The sequence below is a fragment of the Eleutherodactylus coqui genome, chromosome 2 (genome assembly GCF_035609145.1).
Source record: "Eleutherodactylus coqui strain aEleCoq1 chromosome 2, aEleCoq1.hap1, whole genome shotgun sequence".
Taxonomy (NCBI): domain Eukaryota; kingdom Metazoa; phylum Chordata; class Amphibia; order Anura; family Eleutherodactylidae; genus Eleutherodactylus; species Eleutherodactylus coqui.
In genome coordinates, this window is record NC_089838.1 from 155,870,594 (window position 1) to 155,898,113 (window position 27,520).

At 45.9% G+C, this 27,520-nt stretch overlaps 1 protein-coding gene across 1 annotated transcript; it reads left to right on the top strand.

Moving 5' to 3' along the window:
- The first annotated feature begins 1,007 nt into the window (after window positions 1-1,007).
- On the top strand, window positions 1,008-27,034 carry CAPZA2 (capping actin protein of muscle Z-line subunit alpha 2). The gene is made up of 10 exons (XM_066591809.1): window positions 1,008-1,130; window positions 10,249-10,312; window positions 14,751-14,802; window positions 15,694-15,757; window positions 17,360-17,566; window positions 17,680-17,759; window positions 20,211-20,289; window positions 22,824-22,895; window positions 23,511-23,573; window positions 26,128-27,034. Exons 1-10 carry the CDS (start codon window positions 1,092-1,094, stop codon window positions 26,266-26,268), a joined length of 861 nt encoding a protein of 286 aa, XP_066447906.1. The 5' UTR covers window positions 1,008-1,091; the 3' UTR covers window positions 26,269-27,034.
- The last annotated feature ends 486 nt before the right edge of the window (window positions 27,035-27,520 follow it).

Here is a 27,520-nt window from a genome sequence, read left to right on the forward strand (position 1 = left end):
CTATCGGGGTCATCGTAGATCAGACCCAAAGCTGAAAAAAATGAATCCACCGATGAAAAAGCCTCAGAGGAGGGTGGCAATGAAAATGCCCAGGCCTGGAGATCTCTATGCAACCTGGAGATCACCACCCCTACCGCCTGAGGCTCATCACTAGAAGAGACAGGCCGCAGTTTAAAGTACAATTTGCAGGATTCCTAGAATACAAAAAACTCCTGCCTTTTACCAGAAAAACGAACTGGTAGATCCAGCGTAAGGTCGGTTAACCCCATACTGCCTACGCGTTGTTGCTTAACTTCAGCAACCTCAATAGCCAGAGACCTAAGCTGGTTGGATAATCCTCAGTGGGATCCATGGTCCTGTCAGGAAACACCCACTGAGGAAACGTCTGGCTGCTTATTATGTCACGTCCGTGCGGCTCACAGGCGCCGCGCTCAGCACGGGCGCAGAGTACGGTTCACAACTACTGTAGTAGATAGGTATGCACCGAAGTCCCTGGTATGTGCAGCGCCCTCTATCGCCAGTCCCTGGTATGTGCAATGTCCTTTATCTGCCGGTCCCTGTTATGTGCAGCACCCCCTATGTGCCAGTCCCTGGTATGTACAGTGCCCTCTATCTGCCAGTCCCTGGTATGTGCAGCGCCTCCTATGTGCCAGTCCCTGGTATGTGCAGTGCCCGCTATCTGCCAGTCCCTGGTATGTGCAGCGCCTCCTATGTGCCAGTCCCTGGTATGTGCAGCGCCCCCTATGTGCCAGTCCCTGGTATGTGCAGCGCCCCCTATGTGCCAGTCCCTGGTATGTGCAGCGCCCTCTATCTGCCAGTCCCTGGTATGTGCAGCGCCCTCTATCTGCCAGTCCCTGGTATGTGCAGGGCCCTGTATGGGCCGCAGTCCGAGCCTCTCATCTGCAGGTAGGGCTGCGCTAACACAGCGACGGTGACGTCACGCATACGTGACTGCACAGCTCGGTCACTGCGCGCGCTCCGGAGTTTCCCGGGCGCGGTCACGTGACGCCCCTCCCTCTTCCCGGCCGCCCCGTGACGTCAGACTCCGCCCACAGGGCGCGCACGACAGTCAGGAAAAGGGGGTGAAGAAGATGGCGGACGTGGAGGATCAGCTGTCCGACGAGGACAAGGTTGGTGCGCGCCGGCGGACGGGCCGCTCCTTATTGCCAGTGTCTTGTAGAATGCTGTGTAGGCGTCCGGCTCAGACTGCGGGCGGCGCTGTGTCTCCCCCTGGCATTGTGTACGGGCCCGCCGGTGACAGCCTCGGTGTGGCTCCTTCCCCCGTCCGCTCCTTGTACGGCCTCAGCCCGAAATAGGAGCGGGAGGGTGGAGAGCCGGGAGCCGCGGGCCCTACATGGGGGTCCTCTGCCGAGCGGGTGGGTGCAGTACCACACCCCGCCTGCTGGCGCCCCCCGCAGGCGGCCTCTGTTGACCGCACTGGGGCTGGAGGTGGTCCTGGGGGTCTCCTCGGGTAGCCCTGCTGGCCACCGTCCTTGGCCTACCGGTTGGCGGGTGAAGCCCCAGTGCTGCTGCCTCCTGCCCTACATCCTGCCTCTATTTTTGGTTTTTGGGCGCCTGGAAAACCGCAAATGGTTCCAACAGTAACATGTCAGAAACACGGGCGCCTGTCGCCAGCGAGCGGCTGATGGAGGGTGATGTCTCCACGGAAACAGCCGCCACTTCCTGGCCAGGCCCTCCTGTACAATGTCCTCCCAGGTGAGGGCTGGCCGGGTCACAGCAGGACGGGACCTGTCCAGCCACAAGTGGGCCTGCCCTGTGATTGGCCAGCACTCCTCACATGACCAGTGCATACTGTAGTTAGACTATAGTGGCTATCACCACCGGAGGAGCCCCTGGAACGGAGAGAGGGGTGAGAGCGCCCTCTACAGGTAAGGTACCTCCTCCTCCGGGGCGGTGTTGTCCTGGAGGGCCCCTTTAAGATCAGCTGCGATCTCCCTCCTCTCTGACACTGTGATAGAGCCATTCTGGAGCTGCCCTTCCTGCCGCTCCACAGTGTGACGCTCCTCCGTTATTACTCCTTGAAACTTTTGGGAAAGTGACAAGTGGGTGTAACCATTTCCCTTGTCAAAGGGGTGTGAACCAACGCAGTCTGCTGCTGCAGCTGTGATTGGACAGTGTCACTGTGTATGGACACCCCCAGACTGGCCACACCCAGTTGTCACTTTATCCCTACATTAGAGGCACGGCACAATGTAAGGTTATGAGCAGGGCTGTCCGGGGAGGTGACCCCCCCCCTCCTCCTATGTATCGGACCCTTGTACCTGCCCCACCGCCAGTAGCTCTAGGACCGTATTTACATGGCTGGCAGTAAGCTCTGCCGGGAGATCAGACAGCACATGAGGACCCTCGACTGTGAATGTTTTAGCATTGCATTCCCCGCGGCGATAATCCGGCCGCGGGCAACGTAATGCACACTTTCCATAGTGTTGCTATGGAACGCGCAGAGCCCTGTCCACGAGCAGAGAATCATAGCGATTCTCCGCTCGCAGGTGGCAAACTGCAGCATGCAGCGAATTCCTGCGATTCTCCATGGTGAGCCCATCTGTCAGATAGGCTGACCGCGGAGATCTGTCTGCCGGCTCCTGGGCGGCGGAGATCCACCGTAGGATACTGCAATGCCCGTGGACAGGCAGCCTACCTTGTGTATTGGGGGGATAACTTGCTATGCTTGAAAAATTCCTTTAACTCTTATGTACCCTATATGAATATGAAGTCCCTGGGGTCTGACTCCTGGCACCCCACCAATCATCTGTTTGGCACTGGTGTGAGCCTTGTGGCCCCCTCATTGTATGCCCGGCACCCTGCAGATTTATTACTCCATATACCACGGTTTTCCTGAGAAAGTCGTACCACAAACGGTCTTGCCTGCTTTGCACTACATTTACTAGGCTTCTTAATACTTTTGGACATTTTTCCAACTGGGCTGAAAAAAGGATGTGACTAAATTGTACCCACGGTCGCTGCGGGTTTTTTTCCCAAATGTCAATGGGATTTTTTAATGTTAAAAATCGCATGTTGGCGTTTGTATGATTTTTATGCGTTTGTTTTTTTAACGTTAGAAAGTTCCATTGACATTTGGGGGAAAAAAGCACAGCGGAAAAAACGCTAGTTAGTAAAAGCCCTAAAACTGCGCCATAGAAAAATGTTGACCCCCCCCCCCCCCCCACCTTTTTTTTTTTTGTTTAAGCTAAGCTGCCTAATAGGTGGTGTAAGCTTAGACTAGACAGTCTTAAAACTTGACAGAAATATCATTCAGAAGCGCTTCCTTCACACAGGTGATCGTTGGGGTGCTAAAAGTCAGACCCCCCCCAATCTGATATTGGTGACCACCTACTGGATATCGGTGATCAGTATCCAAGTGCCGGATAATCCTGCTGGAATAATACGAACATGAAGCCTGCTAGAAAAGAGTCCATGTAAAGAGGGGGGGGGGGGGGTATGTGCAGAAGGGGAGGACGAGGTGACAGATTGGAGACATGACTGATGAGACGGGTTACTGTTTGAGAGAGAAGCTGGCATGATTGGCTCTATGTATTGCAATTGCAAAAGGCGGGCTCACACAACTGTAACTAGCGTGCCACCACTCCCCGTACACTGTCTTGGTGTGTACGTAAGGTGGGACATATACCCCTATGGGATATTGGTCCTGCGTGATGCACAGTGGGTATAGTTTGGGGCAGTTTGTGCTGCAGAGATGATCAGACATTATAGATGCAGCAGAAAAGAGTCTGTAAAACTGTGTCTGATTACTTGTACCCATAACCGCTCTCCTCATGTCTCTTGGGTTCCTGGATTGGAGCCGGAGTAGCAATCAATACTTCCTCGCCAATGACTTCTGCCTGCTTTCACATGCTGTGATGCCCTAAGTCCCTGTGCTACTGAGTGCCTTGGTCATGCCCCAAGCTGCTGATTGGCTAAATTGCAGGCTCCTGCTCTCTGCTGCTGGGCTGTCTTCACAAGCACATGATGGCACTGAATCTCCTGCTCTCTGCTGCTGTCCCATCTCCAGTGACAGTTGGCACCTCAGCGCTGTTACTTCTTGGCTCCTGCTCTCTGCTGCTGTCCTGCCCCCGCAGCACTTTAACTTGGTGCCTCGTGCTCTTTGCCGTCTCCACCGGGAGGATCTCACACTCAGCACCCGACTGACGGGCAGCCCCGCCCCTCCCTCAGTGCCTGGAGTGCTCAGCCATCTTCAGGTGTGTGGAGGATAGCCAATAGTCAGCTGGGGGGGGGGGGTGACCTGGGCGTTACATGTAGCTGGGCCCGGGCAACCCCGGTGGAGACATACTGCACTAATACCTTGTGAGAAGTAGTAGCCGAACATGTAAGTGCACACATCAATGGGAGAACTCCATGATCCTCTGACAGCAGCGGCAGGGGATCCCTTAATCTCTGCAGGGTCTGTAGGATTCACAAGATCGTGGAGTCCTACCATTGCTTTCAATGGGGCTGGTGCTGCTGCCGGTGCTGCTGGCCCCATTGAAGACACGGGGCAATATTGTAGGAAGATAGTATATGCTGTGATTTTTTTTTTCCACATCACCATGCAGGAAAACCTCATTCGTGTATGAACCCGTTCAAATGAATGGGGTTTCTATTTGTGCATCTCGCAATGCACAAATCTTGCACAATTTTATCGCCTGTGTGAAACCGGCCTCGGGCTGCCCTTATACCTGCGTTGGGGATCAGTTCAGGGTTTCCTTTTCTCAGCTTCGTTTTAGGAGGAGAGAAACTGAAACTAGGATTTTACAACTCACTGTAGTATGGGTCTTGTGATTAAAGATGGCGGTGTAGTCCTGCGTTTTCCTAATCTATTAGAAGTGAATGTGGGTTGGAGTAACAAGTAATGCTCCTTCTACACTGAAGGAGAATTGCATGAGCAAATGAGCCGGTGACATTGCTACTAACTCGTTAGCGCTCGTTCAGCCTGTTAGGACATCGTTGAGGATCTTTCGGTGCTCCACATTCCTCTGTATAATACTGAACGAGCCAACAATGATCTTTAGTCCTGCAGAAACTGAATGACTACGGCCCAATCTCCTGGGACGCATTTGATTTGGGAACCTGCCCAGGAGACCCGCAAATTAATTAAAGCGTGCAGATTTGTTTTGCAGACCTTTTTGTCCAGAAAACAAATCGCAGCATACCCCGTATTTTTTGCAGATCACGCAGGGACAGCTTCTATTGAAGTCAATGGAAACTGTCCAATCCAGGGCCCATCCGCAGCTGACACTGCAGATGGGCCGCGGATCCTGCAGGAAAGCAGGAGATTTAAAGAAAACATGAACTGCACATGTCCGATGGTGAGCCGTGAGGGCCATCCACAGTACAGCGGACCTGGAAGTGGAGGGATCCACGCAGACACCGCTGATGGAGAAAATGGGGTAAATAGGGCTCACTGGCTGCATGGAGTGCGACCCGCCCACAGGCAATGGGCCTAATGAGAAGTGAACAGTTCTCATATATCGTTCAGTTGTTGGCTCACATTTAGACTCAACAAGTATTCTTTCTTTCATTTTCCATCTGAATGCAGCATAAGGAATTATCCAAAGCGTTCCCCTGCTGCCCCTCCAGCCACCCGCCGGAATTTGTGAGGGAATCGGACGGGGTGCTTTTATGCCAAGCAATTATTGGAGTGTGCAAACTAGTCATTTTCAAACTACGTCCATCTGCATGCACGGATAACCTTTTTTTTTTTTCTTGTCCAGCTCATTCAGTGAATCGTTGGCATGTCAGGGGGGTCTGGAAAGGCCTTGGGATGATTTGCAGACAGCTGAATGATGGCCTTTTACATGCAACGAATGATGTATTTTTCTTTTTTTTTTTTTTTATGCCCACAAACAACTTATCCTTCATCTTTCAGTTGTTGGCCATGTTAAACCTGAACGCTAGTCGTTTGTTTTCCATGCAGCATCACCACAGTGCAAATCAAGTATTAGTCTATTCCCATCACTTGCTGCATGTGCAATGTCGGTGGGGGTCTCCAGAGAGGTGGGGGTCTCCCGCTGTAAACTTGGAATTCCCTGCTGCCGTATATGGGACCTCTTCGAACACCATTTTACAGTGTTATAGAATTAAAGGGGTATTCCAACATCATAGGCCATAACTAGCTGATTGGTGTTCTGATCACTGGGACCCCCACTGATCGCGAGAACAGGGGCCTAGTCGGCTGTTGACTGAAAAAAACGCAGGTCAGGGAGTGCGGGAAGCACAGATTGGCCAGGGGCACTGCACTCCATTCATTTCAATGGGTGTCAGTTTCCTGAGACCCCCACCAAGCAGCTAGTCATCTGTTATTTTGAGGGGGGGGGGGGTAAACTTGTTGGAACCGGAATACTTAGGCTGGCTTCATGTGAGCTAATGCGTGTTTGCATATTGAGCATTGCCTTTTTGCATTCGCATATTTTACTGTACTCTTTGTACCAGCAAGACACGTGCATGCCAAAAAAGCGCCTATGCTCCCAGTCATTGACATGGCTAGTCGGAGTTTAAGATGTGTTTTTTCTTGCACAATTACGCAGGGTTTCTTTCACGCATCTCCTAGCGTATTGCACTCACATTTGTGCGTCCCCGTTGACGTCTATGGGGGAAATGGAGCATCCTGCGGGGTGGGGTTTGCGCAACTGAAATGCACAGGGAAAAAATCTGCTTATATGAACGAACCCAATGAAATCAGTGTGTTCTGTTCACTGCATAACATTATTGCAAATACGCCCGTGTGAGGCTGGCCTTAATGTCTATAAGTTGAATAACTTTTGTAAATACACTGCAATACCAGTCTGTACCCTTTTAGAGGGGTCGATCATCGATCAGTTTATCGTTGGATTGCGGGAAATGAAACGATCATCATTCTGTGTAAATGCATGAACAACGAACGATTCATTCACTTTATATACACACATGAAAACTGATGACTGTCCCTTGTAAACAGGCAGTCATTCGTCTATAAACAGCTGCCTGTTTACTGTGAGTGGTGGTGGACAGGCCAGAACAATCCCCTGGCCGCCTCGCCTCCATTGACTGCGAGATGATCGCTCCTATATAGAAATACAGGCGTGATTATTGCTGAGACGACTAACGGGTGCAGATACGGTTGCCTGGTGTAAAAGGGCTCTTGCACTAACGAGTTAAGGTGTATATTTGCTGAACCTGCCACTCATCTAATATATATGGGGGGGGGGGGCTGACTCTCACCCACTGGCAGGTGTCTGGAGACAAGCAGTTGGATTTCAGCTGCCCGATATTTCTGTTATGCAGATAAGCGGCTATGATGGCGGTCTGGTAGCAGCTTTCTCTCCTTTCAATACAAACCCTGTAGATGCTTGGCCCCGTGTCCTTTTTTTGCTTTGCATATGTTTGGTAAAGATACTTTTATTCCAATTATGTAAAAACTTTGTGGACTATGTTTCTCTACATCTAGTAACTACTATCCTCTAGAAAATAGTGTTCAGTGGTGACATCTGACCCGCTTGTGTGAGGCGCCGCTTTGTGCACTATTTAGGCCTCATGTCCACGGGGAAAATCGGGCACGCTGCGGATTCTCCATGGAGAATCTGTAGCGGATCCCTCCTGCCCCGCGGACATGAGCGCTGAAAATAAGAATAATTCAGAATAAACTTACCTCCCGCCCGCTCCGGATCCTTCCTTCGCTGCGGCGTCATCTTCTCTGCGTCGCGGCCGGATCTTCTTTCTTCGGCCCGGCGGATGTGCAGGATGACGTCGGTGACGTGCCCCGCGCATGCGCCGGCCCGAAGCAAAATGATCCGTCCGCGACTGAGAGAAGATGGCGCCGCGGTGAAGAGAAGAACCGGAGCGGGTGAGTAAAATCTGATTTTTGTCTCCCGCGGATCCGGACGGCTTCCATAGGCTTCAATAGAAGCCCGCGGGAGACCTGCATGAAAATGGAGCATGGTCCAGATTTTTTCATGCTCCATTTTTAAAAAAATCACTTTTATTGACCATCCGCGGGTATTTATCTACCCCGCGGGTGGTCAATGCATCCCTATGGGGTGCGGATCCGCGTGCGGGAGAAGAGTTAAAATCCGCTGCGGATTTTAATTCTTCTTTTGCCTGTGGACATGAGGTCTTAGTGTGATCGTTGAACTGCATTAAAAGCTCAGTAACAACATAGGCAAAGCAAGGCGATGACGTCACCACTCTCACTTTCCCTGCTGGTGACATAAAACACTGTACACAGCATTCTACTGTGTTCAGTGAATGACATCACTGGCTGTGATTGGTTAATCAAGCACCGGCTCTGATTGGCTGAGCCAGTGTGCTCGTGATCCCATCACAGCACTCGCTTGCTGTAGGTGGGGTAATCAAAGCCCTGTTACCAGAAAGAGAATGGTCAGCGCGGTGGACATGGCAACCTGCTGCAGCGCGGGACGCCCTCGGCTATGTGAGTATAAGAAACACCCCCCCCCCAAAAAGGACACTACCTCTTTTGGGGGAAAATTTAATATAAGACAGTGTCTTTTTTTTCGGCGAAACACGGTAGGTGGCAAAATAGAACCAGCTGCATTCTTTTTGCGCTGATGTATTACACAATTCTGACACGCTAATGTGAGCAGAACTGTGTAAGAATTACCTGTGAATTACTGCATATTGCATGGGCGTACCGCGCTCGTGTAATACACGGTAAACCTACACCAGTGTGAGCCCAGCCTTATGTGAGAAATATTCAGTTTAGGGCTGGTTTGTATTGTTACTATAGAAGTGCATAGGGTCATTAGTTTACCTGTACAGCAGCCCCTACACTGTTACCTCTGTGCTGGGGCTGGAGGACCCCACAGTATATGCTGTATACTCGTAAGCAGCAAAGGGATAACTTCCCACTCTCCTGACGTCCCAGCATGTCTCCTGCTTGCATTGCATGCTGGGATTTTCCCACTGAGCACTGCTATGTGACACATTAATTCTCCCTGCATGGTATAGTGCTCAGGCGTGCCTGTCCCGGCCCCGTGTCATTACTGCAGCTCTATTGCCATAAATGGACACGTAAGCAGTTGTCACTGCTGTCATGCTATTGGTTTGTGGCACTAGATGTAGGAGGAAGCACTTGGTATGTATGGAAAGCGAAACTAGCAGAGCGTGCTTTGTCTAGCAAGATGCTGGATCTCCATAGTCATTGCAAAAACAAACATTGCTATAAAATCCCAACAATCTGACTAATTCAGATCATGCAAAAATGACTAAATATTTATCCCATGTGAAGGTCTTGCAGGAGCATCAAAAGGCTGTCTTAATGTTAGTCCAACTTCTCTGTAAGCAAGTGTAACAACTCTGGAGACGTTTCCATGCTGTCAGAGGCCCGGCACTGAAGACGAGGCCATTAGGCTGGGTTCCCACGGGGCGGAAATCTTGCGGAATGTCTGCAGCGGGACCGCACGAAAATTCCGTGAGATTTCTGCAGCTGAAGTCTGCAGAGAGCCCACAGTGGAAATGGCGATACAATTGACATGCCGCGGCTTTGAACTCCGCGCGGCATGTCCGTTTTAGCACGGCTTGGCCACAGTGGACTGTCCGCAGCATGTGGACGAGATTTTTGCAAACATCGTCCACTTTGCTACTTAGTCTCATCCTTAAGATTGCAGGCGGAATTTCCGTGTAAAAAGTCCGCATGGAGATTCTGCGGCAATTCCGCCCCATGTGAACCCAGGCTTGGGGTGAAATCTGACACTTCTGTTCGTCTGGTACTTGCAGAAACCACCCAAATCAGATGCATGGAACAGATTTTTAGCCACAAACTTTAACAAATCTGCCGCATGTGATGGGTTGTCTCATGAAGAAAACCCATATACATAGGTCTTATTAGGACAAACGGACAATAGAAGTGGTGGTGGGGGGGCTGCTTGTGACTTCTTTCTATGACGCAGAATGGAGAGCCGCCTTGTATGAGCGCCTTGTTCTGCCGGGTTTGAGCTTGTATTGCCATATGAATGGTTGCAGTGAAATGCCTGAGGGATGTCTGTAGAGAGCTGCCAGTCAAACAGCCAATATAGCCTTTTTGGCATATCACAGTGATGTATCGTGTCTTAACGTGATGTAAAATATTGTGAAGATGTTGAAAAGTAGCGCACATAATGCAGCTCTGCAACATGTGTAAATCTGTGCCCTTGGGGCAATTTGCTGTATTGCCCTGGTTCTATGAATACTGAGTGTTTGACTTCTCTGAAAGTGAGTGTTTAGTTTGTTCTAAACTTCTTTGGCGTTTGTTTTTTCCAGGTACGTGTAGCTGCAAAATTCATCATTCATGCCCCACCAGGAGAGTTCAATGAAGTGTTTAATGGTGAGTAAAACTGTTAAAGGGGTTGTCCCGCGGCAGCAAGTGGGTCTATACACTTCTGTATGGCCATAATAATGCACTTTGTAATGTACATTGTGCATTAATTATGAGCCATACAGAAGTTATAAAAAGTTTTTTACTTACCTGTTCCGTTGCTAGCGTCCTCTTTCCCATGGAGCCGACTAATTTTCGCCCTCCGATGGCCAAATTAGCCGCGCTTGCGCAGTCCGGGTCTTCTGCTTTCTTCAATGGGGCTCCGTGTAGCTCCGCCCCGTCACGTGCCGATTCCAGCCAATCAGGAGGCTGGAATCGGCAATGGACCGCACAGAAGAGCTGCGGTCCACGGAGGAAGAGGATCCCGGCGGCCATCTTCACCGGTAAGTATAGAAGTCACCGGAGCGCGGGGATTCAGGTAAGCGCTCTGGTAAGCTTTCTTTAGGTCCCTGCATCGGGGTTGTCTCGCGCCGAACGGGGGGGGGGGGGGTTGAAAAAAAAAAATACCCGCTTCGGCGCGGGACAACCCCTTTAAGTTTACATTCCAAGGGGATTTTGGTGAACTTCCCCTGATTCGGTCCAGGGGTTCTGCTTGACTCCCCCCAAAACAAGATTCAGATGGAAAACTAGATGGAACCAATAGCTTCCATTGCTCAAACTGCATCTCTTGTTGTACAGAATAGCTTATGGTTCTGTTCACATTTCTGTCTGAATCTCATTTTTGGGGGATCAAACGAAACCCTGGTATGGAACCTGGAGTTGTAGAACAAAATGTAGTGTGAATGCACCCTAATGCTATGCTTGAATGGTTTTTAATTTAAGCGAACACAGAAGACTTTTTGGATTAACACTAGCACCGCCATGGGGGTCATTTATGACTCCTTCAGCAGTTCAAAGGCAAGGCGGTAGAAGAAAAATAAACAGTGGTTCTAGTGTTAAAAACAGATTCCCGTTTGAATGAGTGACGTTGCGCTAACTCGTTCACTCGTGCAGACTGTTTAGTTGTTGAGGATCAATCACTTCTCGTTCAGTGTCCCACATTCTTATGTTTGAACGCAACGATTTTTAGTCCTGCTGAAACTGAACGACAAATGAAAAGTGCACAATTCTCGTTCATCATTGGCTTGCGTTTAAACTGAGCAATTTTGCTTGTTTTAACAATTTTATAAATTTTTTTTTTTTTTGAATGGCAATCATTACATCTAAATGCAGCATTAGACTGGAACTATTGTTTTCTTTGCAGACCTAGATTAAAAGGACATAAAACTAAGAGGCGTTTGAGGCCCTTTTACACAGGTCCTTTATCAGCATTAACAAGGGCCAATCGTTGAGATCGGTTCTCATTTATTTTGTTCTTTGCATCAGACTCTACTAGTAGATGAACGATCGTTCACACGGGGGAGGGGTGGAGGGGTTTGAGGTCGTGCTGAGACCAAAATGTATTTTTAGGTTGCACAAAATGTGATCAGCTGCCAAACGAGCGTTTACTAGTTCATGGCTAATCGCTGCCCTCTGTACAGGGCAGTCATCTTGCTGACAGGTATTATTGTGCGTGCACGCTCACAATTATTGGCCCATGTAAAAGGGCCTTCGCTTTCTGTTTTGAATAAGATCCTGTCATTGAATCTTATTAGCAGAACTCTTATTAAGGCTGGATTTAGACGAACGTATATCGGCTGGGTTTTCACGCCCAGCCGATATACGCCGTCTCTCTCTGCAAGGGGGGGGGGGGGGGAGGCTGGAAGAGCCAGGAGCAGTGCTCTGAGCTCCCTCCCCCTCTCTGCCTCCTCTCCGCCCCTCGCCACTATTTGCAATGAGAGGAGGCTGGACGGGGGTGGGGCTAATTACCGAAACTTAGCCCCGCCCCATCCCACCTCCTTTCATTGCAAATGGTGGAGAGGGGGCGGGAGCTCAGTTCCTGCTCCTGGCTCTCCCATCCTCTCTCCCCCCGCCGCAGATGACACCATATATCCACCCTAATGTGTAAAGTTGCTAAAGAGCATCCATCACTGTTTCATTTTAGAAATGATATAGTAAATGTATTGGGAATAATTGGTGTACATTGTGATTTTCCTGAATTGTGCATTTTAAATGTTCACATGGCTACCCTGTGACCCTTCAAGCCCTTATACACAGATTAAAAGACATTAATTAGCCAAAGACCTCATTAATCCAGTCTGTGAATTTCACTCAATGGACTGATTCAGTGGTGGTTAAACACTACTCTGACTCTTTTACGCTTATACAAATTCCAAGAAGAAACTGGGAATACACGAGAGTATGTAATGGGTAGAACTCAAAGTGACAGATCTGTTAATCTTCTAAACCATCTTGTTTTAATAAAAAAATTAGTTGTAAAAACAGATTGTTACAAAACTCCTATAAAGTGGCAAAATATTGTAGCATTGTCTGAATTTATTCCGTTTTCTTAACCTCCAACCCACACACTCCGTTTTTAGGACGAGCTCTGTTTTTTTTTTTTGGTTTTTTTTTGCTGGAAAAGGACTTAATAGTTTTGGACGAACAGAGCTCTACTTTAACCCCTTGAGTGGCACGCCCGGAAAATTTCCGGGGACGAGCTCCACTGCTCATAGCGATACTGCCCGGAAGATTTCCGGGCTATGTATCACTATGGGAGCTGCAGAGCACAATGCCACAAGCTGTGACAGTGTGCTCTGCCTGCACAGTCCCACACAGAGCAGTGCAAGGGCTTTGAAAAACCAGCAGAAGATATTGCCGACATGTCGGCAATGTCCTGCTTTGTTTACAAGTTGCCATAGAGACCATCGGCTTGTCAGAAGCAAGCCGATGGTCTCTGTGGCAGGGAGAGCTTGGTGCTTGGCTGTCAGAGGACAGCTAGGTACCAGCTCTTACAGCAGAGATCAGAGAAAACCTCCGATCTCTGCTGTGTTAACCCTTTACATGCTGCAGTCTATGTGACTGCAGCATGTAAAGGGTTGTCACTGCAGCATGTAAAGGGCTGTCACCATCGGACCCCCGGAATGTGATCAGGGGTCCTGATGAGTCCCTGTGGAAGTCCCCTAAAGGGACAAAAAAAAAAAAAAAAATTAAAAAAAAAATAATAAAAAAAAAAAACTAAAAAAATAAAAAAAACACTTGTCTCCCTTTACTTTGTAAAAAATCAAAAATACAATCACACATGTGGTATCCTTGTGCGTCGTAATGACCCAGAGAAGGAAGTTAATACAGTATTTAACCCCTTAATGACATGGCCCCTTTTTTCTTTTTCTCCATTTCTTTTTTTCCTCCCCCCTGTTTAAAAAATCACAACTTGTCCCGCAAAAAACAAGCCCTTATATGGCCATGTCAATGGAAAAATGAAAAAGTTATGGCTCTTGAGACGCAACTGCAAAACTAGTTGAAATTCAATGATTAGACCATTTTAAAAAACCTGCCCTGGTGGGCACGACAGGGTGGTAGGAAACCCGCCACTCAAGGGGTTAAATGGCTGTAGCCCCAGTTCTTTCAGGGTTGCAGAGATACTGTTGGTGTCATTTTAAGGCTAAGAGTCTTTGTTTTAAAATGACACTAAAGGCATGTCTGCAGCCCTCACAGAACTGGAGCTCCAACCATTTGTACGTTCAGTATTCCCTACTCCACTTCAGAGATATTCTCTCTCCCTATCCTTATCCCAGGGGCGGGGTGATGTGAATTTTTGTTCGTTATCACCCCCACATCACTTGGAGAGCATATTTGCTCTCTGGTTGACACACCTGGGGTTTTCTGCAGGAAGAGTGAAATTTTAAAACTTTTCTTTTTTCCCTTACACAAGGCTTTCAATATTGGAAAAAATAAAAGCGCAAAAAATACACAATTTTGTATTAATAGTGATGGTTGTTATGGATGTGGTGATGCCTTTATCCAGCAGAACAAATTGTCCCACAAAAAACAGGTCTGATGCAGCTCTGTCAACTGAAAAATAAAAATGCACTGGTCCTAGAACGTGGTGCCACACAAGTAATCCAGTAAAAAAAATTGTAACAATGGTGAAACATAATAAAAACCTCTATAAATTTCGGGTTGTCAAAAGCCTGATAACGAACAATCATAATATTTATACATGACAAGCCATAAAAATACCAAAAAACAATGGTGAATTTTATTTTTGCTGGGGGCAATGGAAAGAAGTTGTTGGGTGTATCGTATTTACGCATTATTGGTGCCTATAAAAACGAGAACTTGTCCTGCAAAATACAAGGTGTCATACAGCAATGCCGCGGGGGGAAAAAGGGATACGATTTACTAACTCTTAAAGCTAAAATAAGTTATGTCACTAACTCATTAAAAATGCACTCAAAGCGAGTTCATACATATGACACAAATTCAAATTTTACAAAAAAGGCATTTTCGGAAGGGTTTTCCCAATTTCAACATGACTGTTGAGGGGTTAATACAAATGCTCAACTAAAATGCTGTTCTCATGCAGATGTTCGGTTCCTGCTTAACAACGATAATCTACTCAGGGAAGGTGCTGCTCAGTAAGTATCCATTTCTTGACTGTCTTTACAAAAATGTTCCTTTTGAAAAATGTCTTGACACAGCTCTGTTATTTCCACTGCATTTTATGGCGCCTTCATTCCTAGTTTGAAAGGAGGCGATTTCAGTAGGTGCAGGTATCGCCCACTACACTGTCCGCATAGTATTATAGCAGCGCACAAACATTCAGGCTGGCCACATGTTTGCCAAAACTTCTGTATTGCTTGGGGCAACTTGGAGCATGAAGTGTGAAAACTGAACATTACTGAAAAGACTGCTAAGTTGTTCATGCAGGCTGGTGACCTCACTAAAGCCTCTTTTACCCAGGACGACTGTCGGGCACTGAAGCACCTGACAACTGTTCCAGCAATCTCGCCCGCCACCATTCCCAGTAAGCAGGCTGTTCATAGATGAATGACTGCCTGTTTACACAGTACGATTTATCACTGATCGTTCTTTCACTGCACTCATTTACCATCTATCTAACAAGCAGTTTGCACAATAATGGTGCCTTCTAAAATGTTCTTAACCTTTTCTAGAATCTACATCACATTATTTCAAGAGGTTTGCCACTGAATCCCCATTCTGATGTAGAGTACAGGGTGCCCAGTTTCCATACCAAGCAGAAGAACTGATGCATATGCTCGGTTTGTTACACCTCATGGGCTGGAATGGAAACTGTCATGGATCAGACTCTTTTGGTCTCTTGATCTGTTCTGGGATGGGGGTGTCCCCCTGGGTTTTTAGTAAGGGCCAATTGCCTAAAACCCTTTGATTTGTATTAAAGCACAAACACCATTTATTTCAATGGAAGTTCATGAATAATTGTTTTTCTGTAAAATTTGTGAAAGTCTTTTGATTTGCTACAATTTGCGTTTGTTTTCTATATTTAGTGCCTTTGCACAATACAACTTGGATCAGTTCACCCCGGTAAAAATGGAAGGCTATGAAGATCAGGTATGTGGTAACTGTTCACCTATTTGAGATTCTTGTTGTCGTAATTGTTAGCTAAAGAACCGAGCGCAGTAATGTGTACAGCACAGTGGGTACACTCACTCTATTTAGTTGGGCAGTGAGGCACAACTCTCGTAGATGCCTTTTATTAGTGTGCCCTCTGTAACGCTGCAGGCCGCCCATCCTTGTTGTTCCCATCTAGGTCCACTAGCAAAGTATAACTAGATTAGAGAACAAGGCCTCGTCTCTGCACTACCTTTTAAGGATAAACTCAGATTCCACTCTTTTTAATGGAAAGGTAATTCATAGGAAAAAAAGGCACAAATCTAGTTGAGAAAAGGTCATAGTTACTGATACAGAGATCCAAGGGTAGGACAGGCTACATGGACGAGCTCGGGTGCAAAATACTGATGAACATTCACCCACACACCTATCGTTTGTGGCAGGGCGGGAGGCTGATTCCTATTATATTTGCACATGGATGAGGCTTGTGGAAGGTGCCAGTCAAATAGATACATGTACGACCAAAAAACAAAGATAGGAACTGCAGCACAAAAAATATCAGCAAAAGTAGCCGTGGGAAAAACTAATCTGTGCACGCCCAACTGGATACCAGACTCCAGGCATCCAATGCAATATATAATCAATAGGGATGGAAAGGCAGCACAAGGGGAAAAAATCTTCTTACCAGATACTTCTCATAAGATATTTTTATTCAAAGTCCACATAAAAAAAAAAAATATTATGTGGACTTATGTGAATAAAAGTATCTGGTAAGAAGATTTTTTTTTCCCCTTGTGCTGCCTTTCCATCCCTATTAAATAAATACATGTAGGCTTAGAGTATTAACTCCTTAAGGAGCAAGCAAACTTTTCCTTTTTTTTTTCCTTCCTTTAAATTGACATAACCGTATGAGTGCTTGTTTGTTTTTTTTTTGTGGGAAGAGCTGTAATTTTCAATGGCACCATTTAATTTATCATATATTGTACTGAAAATCACTTGTATACCATGGTATTGCATTATACTGTATTATATAAAGACATGCCTCAGTAACTTTTTTTTTTTTTTTTTCTTTTTTTTTAATAAACAAATCTGGCAGCCCTGGAGGCCTTCAGAAGGCCCCATGCTGCCATGGCACATGGGCCGTAACCCCATGATCTTATTGCAGCCTGGCAATTTGGGATATTTAAATACCGCTGTCAGCATTGACAGCAGCATTTAAAGGGTTAAGAGTCTCTCAATCTGAGTTATCTGCGGTCGGTCGCTGGTGTCAGAAAGCTGATACCTGCTGTATATGGAGCCAGACTCTGCTCCCAAGCCTGCTGCATATTCTGTAGGCATCTATATATGTTCTAACTGCATGAGGTATGTGCAGTTAGGACATGCATAGCTGTATGTGTGTTGGGAAGGGGTTAATTGGCCACTCTAAAACCACAAATTGAATGAAAAAAACGTACTGATCAAAACTGATTTTACACTGTAGATTTATAAAATGTATTATGGGACGTGAGCTATGACGATCAGATGGATGAGTCCTTCATTTTGGATTTCCTAGAGGAACCTCAAACAAGATTTGACACTTCTAATATGAATCTCTTTTCTCAGGTATTAATAACAGAGCATGGAGATCTTGGCAATGGAAGATTCCTGGATCCTAAAAACAAGATTTCTTTCAAGTTTGATCACTTGAGAAAGGAGGCGAGCGACCCAAGGCCCTATGAAGGAGAAAATGCCATAGAGTCTTGGAGGAATGTTATTGACGGTGCAGTGAGATCCTACGTAAAAGAACATTATCCTAATGGAGTTTGTACTGTAAGTCCATTTCTTGGTCCCCCCCCTCCCCCCCCCCCCCAAACTTGTGTATCTTCCACTAAAAGATGCATTACATGTGTTCCAGCACTAACTGTAGAAATATACATTTTCAGGTGTATGGTAAAACAATAGACGGACAACAAACGATAATTGCATGCATTGAGAGTCATCAGTTTCAAGCTAAGAACTTCTGGTAAGTAATTTAATTGCCTGGCTTTTCAACTCCTTGTTAAAGAGGACCTATTGCATCTTGGGAAATGTCAGATATTAATAGGAAGCAAATATAAAACCTCTCTCAAATATGATATAGAAGATTATTTTAGGAGAATTTAAAAAAAATCCTAATTTAGTGTTTCTCATAAATCAGCTGACTTCACATGAAGTCGGCTCTCCACATGCAGCAGTGGGCAGTTCAGACCTCAGAACTGTCTGCTTGGAGACACTTCTATCCTCTGAGCGGGGAGGCTGTTGGTGTGCAGCTCATATCTGGCCCGAAGCTTTCACAGCCTCAGGCCTCATTCACACTTGCATCAGTATTTGTAAGGGAAAACTAGGAGTGCATCCAAAACACAGCAAATCTGTTCATGTTTCTGTGTAGGTTCCACTCCTTGTTTCAGTATTTGAAAGCTGAAACCATCTAATAACCAAAATACTGCAGTGTGAATGAGGCCTTGCATCATGCTGAATGTTGTATTTGCAGCAATAGGAGAGGATTTTTTTCCCCTGTGTTATAGAGTTGGCTAGATGAGAAAGCTGCTTATTAAGTGACGCAAGGAAGGGGACGCCTATCACAACTTCTCGTTTGTATGTAGTGACAGGCTTGGAGTAACTCTTTAAAGGGAACTGGTCACTTTAAGTTATGGTGCTGTTGGGGAAGGTGACAGGAAGCGTGTGTGTGTATAAATAGATCTAGCGAGAGATCCCTTTAAGGACCAAGTACATTAAATGTACAGCTCTTGGTCCTGGGCTTTAATCCCCACCGTTAGCAAAAATACGGCACAGGATTAGGAACTCTGTTCCTGCAATCAAGCAGGAGTAGATCGGGTTCTCAGCTGTTAAAGCTGAGAACCCGGAGGAGAAGTGGTTTTTAAGTTTATGCCTTCTTTCTCAGGTATACAGCACTCGCTGAGTGCTATGTACTAAGTTGATGAGTTACTTCTACTATCCGACCCAGCGATCACGAGACTGTCGGGTGCCCCTCTGTTACAGCAGAGCTGCAGGGTCCTAGCAGACCCTGATCGGCTCTGCCAGTGACTATGGTCTTTTTCCCTGTAACTGCGGCTACTATGGATTCTGGTCCAATGGATGGCCAGCTACAGTGGAAGTGTTTCACATGGTCTATTTATTTAATGACGCCCCTCCTGAGGTCATATGACGTCATGGGGTTCATAGATGGTGTAAAGAAGAAAAAAAAAAGTTACATAAATAAGTACAAAATAAATACATAAAATTACCCAAAACCGATGCCAATCAAAACGGTCGCTATATGCACCCAGTAATCCCAAACCATACATGTTATATATCAAAACATCCGAAATAAAACGAGGAGCCCATTCCCATACTTTAGTGTAAATATACGAATGAAAAAAAAACTAAATATAAGTTGTTTTTTTTTTTTTAGCTTTTTACCCCCAATAAAACTAAACAGAAAAAAGTCAGTGAAAAAAAGATAGTTCAGTGATTTAAAAAAAAAAAAGGGAAAAAAACAGGGCGGTAAAATCCCTAAAGTGTCTGGTCCTTAAGGTACAAAACAGTCCTTAAATAGTCCAGTGTTCAAAGTAGCAATGTCATAATTAGAGATGAGCGAGCACGCTCGGTAAGGTCAGTTACTCGAGCGAGCATCGCTCTTCTCGAGTAACTGCCTTCTCATCTGAGCGTGCTCGGGGTGGGGGTGGGGATATCACTCATTTTCCCCTCCGCTCTCCCCCGCTGCTCCCCTAAGCACGCTCGGATGAGGAGGCAATTACTCGAAGAGCGATGCTCGCTCGAGTAACTGACCTTACCGAGCGTGCTCGCTCATTTCTAGTCATAATACTTTAGCTAGTCTGACTTAAACCTATGTTAACGTCTTATAGAATGTTAACTTGACTTATTTAATTGCTGATAAGTTGAGTCTCTTGGCCACGTGATTGTTTGCCATTCAGATGTTCTCTCCAAATCACAATTGATACCCCGCAGAGACCCTCCCTGCACTGAAGTAACCAGCGAAATTCAGACCCTGTAGTACTAAGGGAAATCCTGTTTTGCTGATGTACAGTGCTCCCTCAAGCCTTACCATAAAATCTTTTCAACATACAATTGTCCTTCCGGAGTCACTGTAACGTGAAACCAGATTAAACCTAGTGTTGCAGACGGTCCAGATTTGTGGTGCCTATACTTCGCTGAAATCTAGCCGATTGGCATAAGCATTTCACTGGTAGATCCCTGTATGCACTTGTTGACGGTCTATTAGCACCTCTCCACAGTACTGTGTGGTACTGCATGTTCTGTACCACTCTACCACCCATTTTCTACCCTTCATCTCCAATATCTACAGTCCTGAGCACCTCCTGGAACACTATATATCAATCCTATGAGAGATGTGCACTTTTATATGTTTTGAAACTTTGTGTTCTGTTTAAAAATAAAACCAATTCTTTTACAGGAATGGACGCTGGAGATCAGAATGGAAGTTTACAATCACACAATCCACTACAAAGGTGGTTGGCATCTTAAAAATTCAGGTATGGTTATATCATTCGGAATAACAACTTTGTTTTCCTTCTATACACCACATTAAGGCCCAATGTCCACGGGCAAATTTGACTTGCGGAATCCGTGCAGGGCATCCACAAATCAAGCCGCCCATAGAGATGCATGGGTAACCGCAAATGGGGTAAAACATGCAGATCTGATTTGCAGACCAAAACCAATCCCAGCACGCTACATCTTCTGCAGATCCCGCACTGGCTGTTTCTATTGAAATCCAATAGAAGCCGTCCGATCCATGGCACACGCACAGCTGACACTGCAGACATGCTGCTGGGAAAGCAAGAGATTTAAAAGAACCACAAACCTGTACTGCGCGTGTCTGACAGCGAGCCGTGAGGACCATGCGTAGTACAGCGAACCCAGAAGTAGAGGGATCTGCGTGGACCCCACTGCCAGTTTTCACTGGCTGCAGACAGTGCGGGATTCCCTGCATGGAATCCGACTTGCCTCAGACATGGGGCCTAACAATTTTCACTTTTTTGACACACAACCTGAATTCTAAAGTGAAAAGTTTTTAGATTACACCCCACACCTAATTTCTGAAAGCAGACACCTTGCAGGTTGTGAAAGGGCCTTCCTGCAACTTTTTTTTGTGTATTGAATAGAAATGTCTGTTGCTTAAAGTCTGACTGTTTGCTTTCCACTTCAGTTCACCCTCCCCTCCCCCAATTTCAACGGGTTTAAAAAAAAAAAAAATGTATTTCAGTTTTAATTCCGTCTCTCTGCTCAGAAACTGGAACAGACGTGGAATTATGACTGAAAGGCAAAACACAAGTGTGACTGTAGCCTAAGATACGCAGAGGTTCTTAAAAATAAAACTCTTAATAAGACTGCGTTCACACAGGGCGGATTTGCCGTGGTTTTGCCGCGCGGAATCTCGCCGCGGCAAATCCGCCTGCGGCCGCTAATCTCGGGATTAGCCAGCCATGTGGACGAGATTTCTCAGAAATCTCGTCCACACGGGACGGCCAATCCGCTGCGGTAAGTTGGGCTGAAACCGCGGCTGCGGCGGCCGCAGTCGCGGTCTCAAAAGATGCAGCATGCCTATTTACTTTTACTTTTTTGTTTACTTTCATCGCGGCAGCGCTCTCCTCTATGGGAGCACCGGCCGCAACAGAAAAGCGAGCGGCCGGGCCGCTTCAAAGCCGCCGCAGATTTTTCTGCGGCGCTTCTCCCGGCGGAAATCTCGCGTTTTTTGCTGCAGCCAAACCGCAGGATTTCCGGCGGGATTACACCCCGTGTGAACCCAGCATTAGATGTGCAGCGTTCATACTTGCCACTGATGTGTGCATGCAGATATCTTCACATTCACCAGAACTGAATAGACAAAATCTCCAAGATCTGGAGAAGCAAACATTGGATACATGTCCTATTGGGCTCAGGGGTTGTGCATATGGGCAAATTCTCATCTCACGTTTGGTAGAAATAGAAAAGCATCCAGATGTTTGTTGCAGGCCGGGAGTAAAATATGAAACTGCCTAAAAATGTTTTTTTTTCCCCGTGATCGTGATGCTGTTTTGTTACTATTCGTTATCAAAAATCTGTCCCTCAAACGCTTCTAAATCAACCTTGTTCAGTTAAGCACTCTCATTGCCTTTTTTTTTTTTTTTTTTTTTTTTTTACTATATATGTTAGGGCCTTTTTACACAGGACAACCTGTGGGGCGCAGATGCCCGACAGGTCATTCCAGTGAGGATCATTTCTATGCTCTTAGGCCTCCTTCCCACGAACGGATTTCCGCCGCATAATTCGCGGCGAAAATCCGCTGCGTTGCCCGCAGCTATTAGGTTCAATTGAACCTAATAGCTCAGGACACACGGTGCGGAATTCCACCGTGGAATTCCACACCGTGAAATCTCCCGTCCTCACCCGCGGCATGCTCTATTTGCAGTCAATGGAAGCCGTCCGTTCACACTATCTCCCGCTGTAACACAGCGGAAGATAGCGTGAAAACGCTTTCCCGCCTACCGCCGGCGCGTCACATAACACGGCCGGCCGCGTCACGTGATGCGCTGGGCGTGTCATGTGACGCGGCGGCGGTGGGCGGAGAAGCGTCATGCGGGAGCGAAGACGCCGGATACGCTGGTAAGTATGGGGTCTCTGGGGGGCGCCGTGACGGGCTTCGCCGCGGAATATTCCGCGGCGGAGCCCATCACGCTCATGTGCAGCCGGCCTTACACAGGGACGAGCATCACGCATTCAGCGGAGGCGGACTGGCTGGGAATCGTTCTGGCTTGCCCACCTCCATTCACAGTAAACAAGCAGGCTTCATAGATGGACTGTGTATCTACACGGGCCGATGCATGCAGAAACTGAATGATGAACAAGAAGTGAATGACTCCTCATCCGGCATGCATTTACACTGAGCGATAATCCTTCAGATTCCCACTGGATGCAGGAATCTAAATTCTTTATTGGCCCATGAAAAGGGGCCCTTAAGAATTGTATAACTTTATAGGAAACGTGGCACTAAAATATTAAGCAGGTTTTTTTTGGTTTTGTGTAGGTTCATTATTATGAAGATGGTAATGTTCAGCTAGTGAGCCATAAAGATATTGAAGAGTCGCTAACTGTAACGGTAAGTACACCATGTTGATGGAGTTGGGTTTGCTAAATTGTATGGCTAATTACAAGTACTAGACGTTTGTTCCTAGGTTCTTCTTTCTTTAAAGTCATCGGCTGTTCATTTCTCTCATTTTTTTAGAGTTAATATAAACTGCTGCATTTTTTTTCCTCTAGCTCGTTATAAAGCTTAGGCATTACTGACAATTGCAATCAAATTGGGGTACATGTGTATAATCCGTCAGATATGGCCTATATTAAAAGGGGTTGTCTCAAGAAGACGTGTTGTTTTTTTTTTTTTATAAAGCCAGTGCAGTAACGAGCTTTTATCACCAGGGGACGCTACATTAAGTCATACATTTACACAGCAGTGCCTGCTGCTGAGCAAATGTGATCTTAATGCATGTAAGCACCACATCCACAAAAGCGGCTATACTACATTGTGCACAACTGCTCCATTGTCAAGGTATATAAAGTAATTTGGGTGTTGCCCTAGCAAAGTGAGTCATAGCATACATGAAACATGAAAGTCATAGCCTACATGAAAGGCCTAGCATTATACCTCAGCGCCTTGTACTTGGCATAATGTGTGTAGTTTTTCTTATATTTTGTAATCCATTTTCTCTTGTAGAATGAAGTTCAAACTGCTAAGGAGTTCATTAAAATTGTAGAGGATGCAGAAAATGAGTACCAGGTATGTCTTCAATATGTAAGAAATTCCATACACCCCTGAAACTATTATTTCTGGGTGCCGGTTTCAGGTGGCCGAGTTGGCTCTCACCATTTTTTTAAGTAGTCTATGCGCTGCTGTGATTGGTGGGCACTGTTCATGCCAGCAGTGCTGGCCAATCACAGAAGGTATAGTGCAGTGTTAGTCCTAACACTACCAACGTACTGTGTAATTGGGTAGACCAGAGGGCAGCGGCCATTTTGGCCACCCAAAAACTGCATGTGAACGGAGAGACCGCCAAGATCGTCTGCATCTTATATACCCCTCTAAATGCTGTTAAAAGCAGTTCAGGCAAGATGGCCACCCACTTCAAGTACAGACAATAAAATAAAAATCTACAGTTAAAAAAAGAAAACTGATTAGAAAACTGTTTTACTGTCTGGTAAAAAGTGATACATTCCCTAGCTGTAAGTTGTTAATGGGCAGGTGGTTTGCCTAAAACTTACAGCTAGTGAACTATTCATTAGCAAGCCGCAAGTATCTGCATCACCAGTGGGGTTGTTGGCTGCGACGCAGCCGCAACCTATCTATACAGCAACTGCTATGTGGGACTGTACCTTAGTCTATTTTCTCCCTAGATGAATATAATCGTCTATTCCAGTAAAGGAAGTATTACATGGCAACGATTATTGCTCAGAATTCGTTTAAGCGGCCGAAAGTGAGCGATAATTGTCACATTTAAACGCGGGCAGTCGTGCGCTTCTCGTTTGACGATGGATGTATAGCCCGCATAAAATCCATTGTTCATATGCTGAGACTGAACACATTCGATTTAAATGCATTTCCTTCAGTCTTTTGCAGGATGGTTTGGTTTTGCTTTGTGCAATGTTTACTCAGCCGAGGGGAGAACAATGGAATGTGTCTGCTAGATGTTTGCTCAGTTGGGCGAAGTGCAGTAACCATTGCCTAAACACACGACGAGCAGAGCAAACAACTTGTGGAGGAAAACTGATGATTAAAGCCATTAACTGTACATATTTTATGCAAAAATGGTGGCTGTTCATTCAGTCGTTCTACCATTTAAGTGATTATCTTTGCGTGTAAAAGGGCCTTAAGCAGCTATATTTTGGTGGGGGTGTGGACTGACTGTGGTGGTGGTTATTAGGAGCATAGGCAGGGGAATTCATTATCTGTGGGATTTTTAGTTCCTGAGTTATGCAAATAAGTTTCAAAGTCTTTTGGACAATGGGCATAGCTGGTGTGATGAAGACTAGCCACTACAAAAATCCATAAGTATCCATTCCATACGGCCTGCACTCTGGACTTGCAAGTCTGATCCTTCCAGTATGTCTGTGCATTATACGCTGTCTATCCTAGTAGGAAGTGTGGAACGCTTGGCTTTTTCGTGCAGCCATGATTTTTGGCTGTCTCCTGCTGTACTCGCTGCTGGTTCTACCAGGAAGAGCCCCACAATCAGAGCATTAATTGTCTGGTTTCTTAAAATAAAATACCATGGATGCCCCTGCAGTGGTTATATTCTGGCTGGCTGTAAGCAAAAACTGCAGGGGAGTAGTGTTTTTTTGTTTTTGTGTTTTTTTTTTACTTTTAAAGCACATGTTGCTTCCTTACAACACGATAACAGATTAAGTTCTGGTGCTGTTAGGAAGGTGATGTATGATTTGATCCACTCACTGATTCCTGCGTTGCCGCTCGCTGGCATTGTGACACTTCTCAGATCGCTCTGCACGTGGTATACAACCCTATGGGAGAGCGAACACCCAGCAATCTGAGAAGAGTCACACTGCTATACGTGGGTGACGGTGCAGGGAGCTGGTGAGTATAAAAAGCGCAGCACTCGGTTCCCTGTCACAGCACAATAACCTAGATCTCATTTTAATATAGATCTAATTATTGCATTTGCTCTCATGGGATTTTTTTTTTCCCCAAAAATGGACAAACCCTTAACTGACAGGACAGTCACCTAAATATTTTAACTATATGTAGAATAATCAACCCACTAATTTTGCTAAACTAAATCTAGTTAATGGATATAGTGTATGTAAAATATAACTCCCATATAGTTTAGTATATCTTTGTTAGTCACTGAGAGGGGTTAATGGGAAAAAATGGGTATGACCACAGCAGGATTTGTAAGCAGGACTGAGTCTAAAGTGCAGAAGAGGCGCAAATCTTTCCACTACATGGTTTTTCTATTTGTTTCACTCTTGGTTTGGGCTTACAAACACTCATGCACAATACCACCTAGAGTAGTACCTGTGTGCCACAAAGATCTTAGGGGGCAACAATCGGCCAGCTTACTGGGGCCGGGCCTAAACCAGGGCTCCACCATCTCTAAACGAGTGGTTTTCATAGGACAGGTCACTCGTGCTTCTTTAGCTGCCTTCTCTATTAAAACCAATGAACGCTCAAGAAGCCGCACTGTAGTGTGGTGTTTACAGAACCTTCTTGTTTCTCTTGTCCGTTGTCCTAACCTCCTCCCCATTTGTGATCTCGGTGTACATCATGTTATGTATTGACTGCCATGAAGCGACCTTAAACTTTGTCTTATCTTTTTTAGACGGCAATCAGTGAAAACTACCAGACTATGTCGGACACTACTTTCAAAGCCTTACGCCGGCAGCTGCCAGTGACACGCACCAAGATTGACTGGAACAAGATTCTTAGTTACAAAATTGGCAAAGAGATGCAAAATGCCTAACGTGAACATTGCATGACTGGATGATTTTAGTGTCTGTGCATATAAATAAACATGGTTACAAAAGTATTTGGAACTGCCAACTCGCCTGGTCAGCATGGCCCTCAGCTATTGAGATAGAAAATCACCGTAATTACAATAATTCAGCTACAGCACAACATTTACCTGATTAGTTTCATTTGCATTTGTTTACATTTTGGGGGCGGTATATGTGCTGTATTTGATTACTTCCCTGTAGGCAAACGAAGAGAAAATGACCTTAATGACCTAAAAGTAAGCTTCAGTGTAAGGATAACGTGGGAATATCTAGCGACACTTGGGAACTCCCCATAACCATGCCTTGTGGGTACAGGGCTACACTCCATTGTGCCAGCTCTCATAAGGCCCTTCAGGGTGGCTTCACCATATGAAGTGCTCTGTTCTCAAAGTACCTTGTACCTTCTCATATTTTGATAAGTTGAACTGTAAGCCCCTTAAGGTAAATAAAGTGAAATTTAAAGCCAAACGCTCTCGTTCCAAGATTGGTAAATCAGTCATTGCTTATAAATATATATTAAATGCTTTCTTCCCATGACAGCTATTCAAATTGGCTTGAAATCCATCTGCCCTTAACTCTTATTTTATTACATAGCCGGCAATGTATTATAACAAGGCAAACTGTAATATATATATAATCCTGTACTCATCATGTCTGTCAGTTTTATTTTTCTGTTTCTGCACTTGAAATGTATTACAATTCAATGTGACATTAAAATGCAGATTTTCTATTTCTCGGCGTCCTCTTCTCTCTTGTGGCAAGTCGCCTGCTGTGGTGTTTTTGAACTATACAGTGCAGCCGACCATAATGGGCACCAATAAGGCAAAAAAGGATTTTTTTTTTTTTTTTTGCATGTTTACAGGACCGCAGGGATGAATCTCCTCAGGTCCTTGCAGAGTGGAGACAAGTCCTATCTGGTCACTGAAAGACGCACTACAGATGTCTGTAAAGGGTCGTTTACACAGGATGATCCCGCTAAATATGTTTAACGATTATTGTGCGTTTGTTTGCTTTTTATTATCACTCACTCTCAACCCGTATAAAAACCATTGCTGACTTCTCGCTGCGTGTAAACAAAGAATGTGAAGTGCTGAGCGAGAAGTCAGCGGTGATCTGCAGGCCTAAACACTCTGCACAAGCGCCAACTAGTGGTGAACTCTGCTTTCTCATGCAATCGTTTAGAAGACAGTCGTCCCGTGTGAATGCAACTACGATGTG

Bases quoted from the DNA above. Each gene is read 5' to 3' on its own strand.
- CAPZA2 (XM_066591809.1), top strand. From the start codon at position 1,092: ATGGCGGACGTGGAGGATCAGCTGTCCGACGAGGACAAG. The intron at 14,803-15,693 runs GTAAGTATCCAT...TTCTATATTTAG, and splicing joins CTCAGGGAAGGTGCTGCTCA to TGCCTTTGCACAATACAACT. The intron at 17,760-20,210 runs GTAAGTAATTTA...ATTCTTTTACAG, and splicing joins TTTCAAGCTAAGAACTTCTG to GAATGGACGCTGGAGATCAG.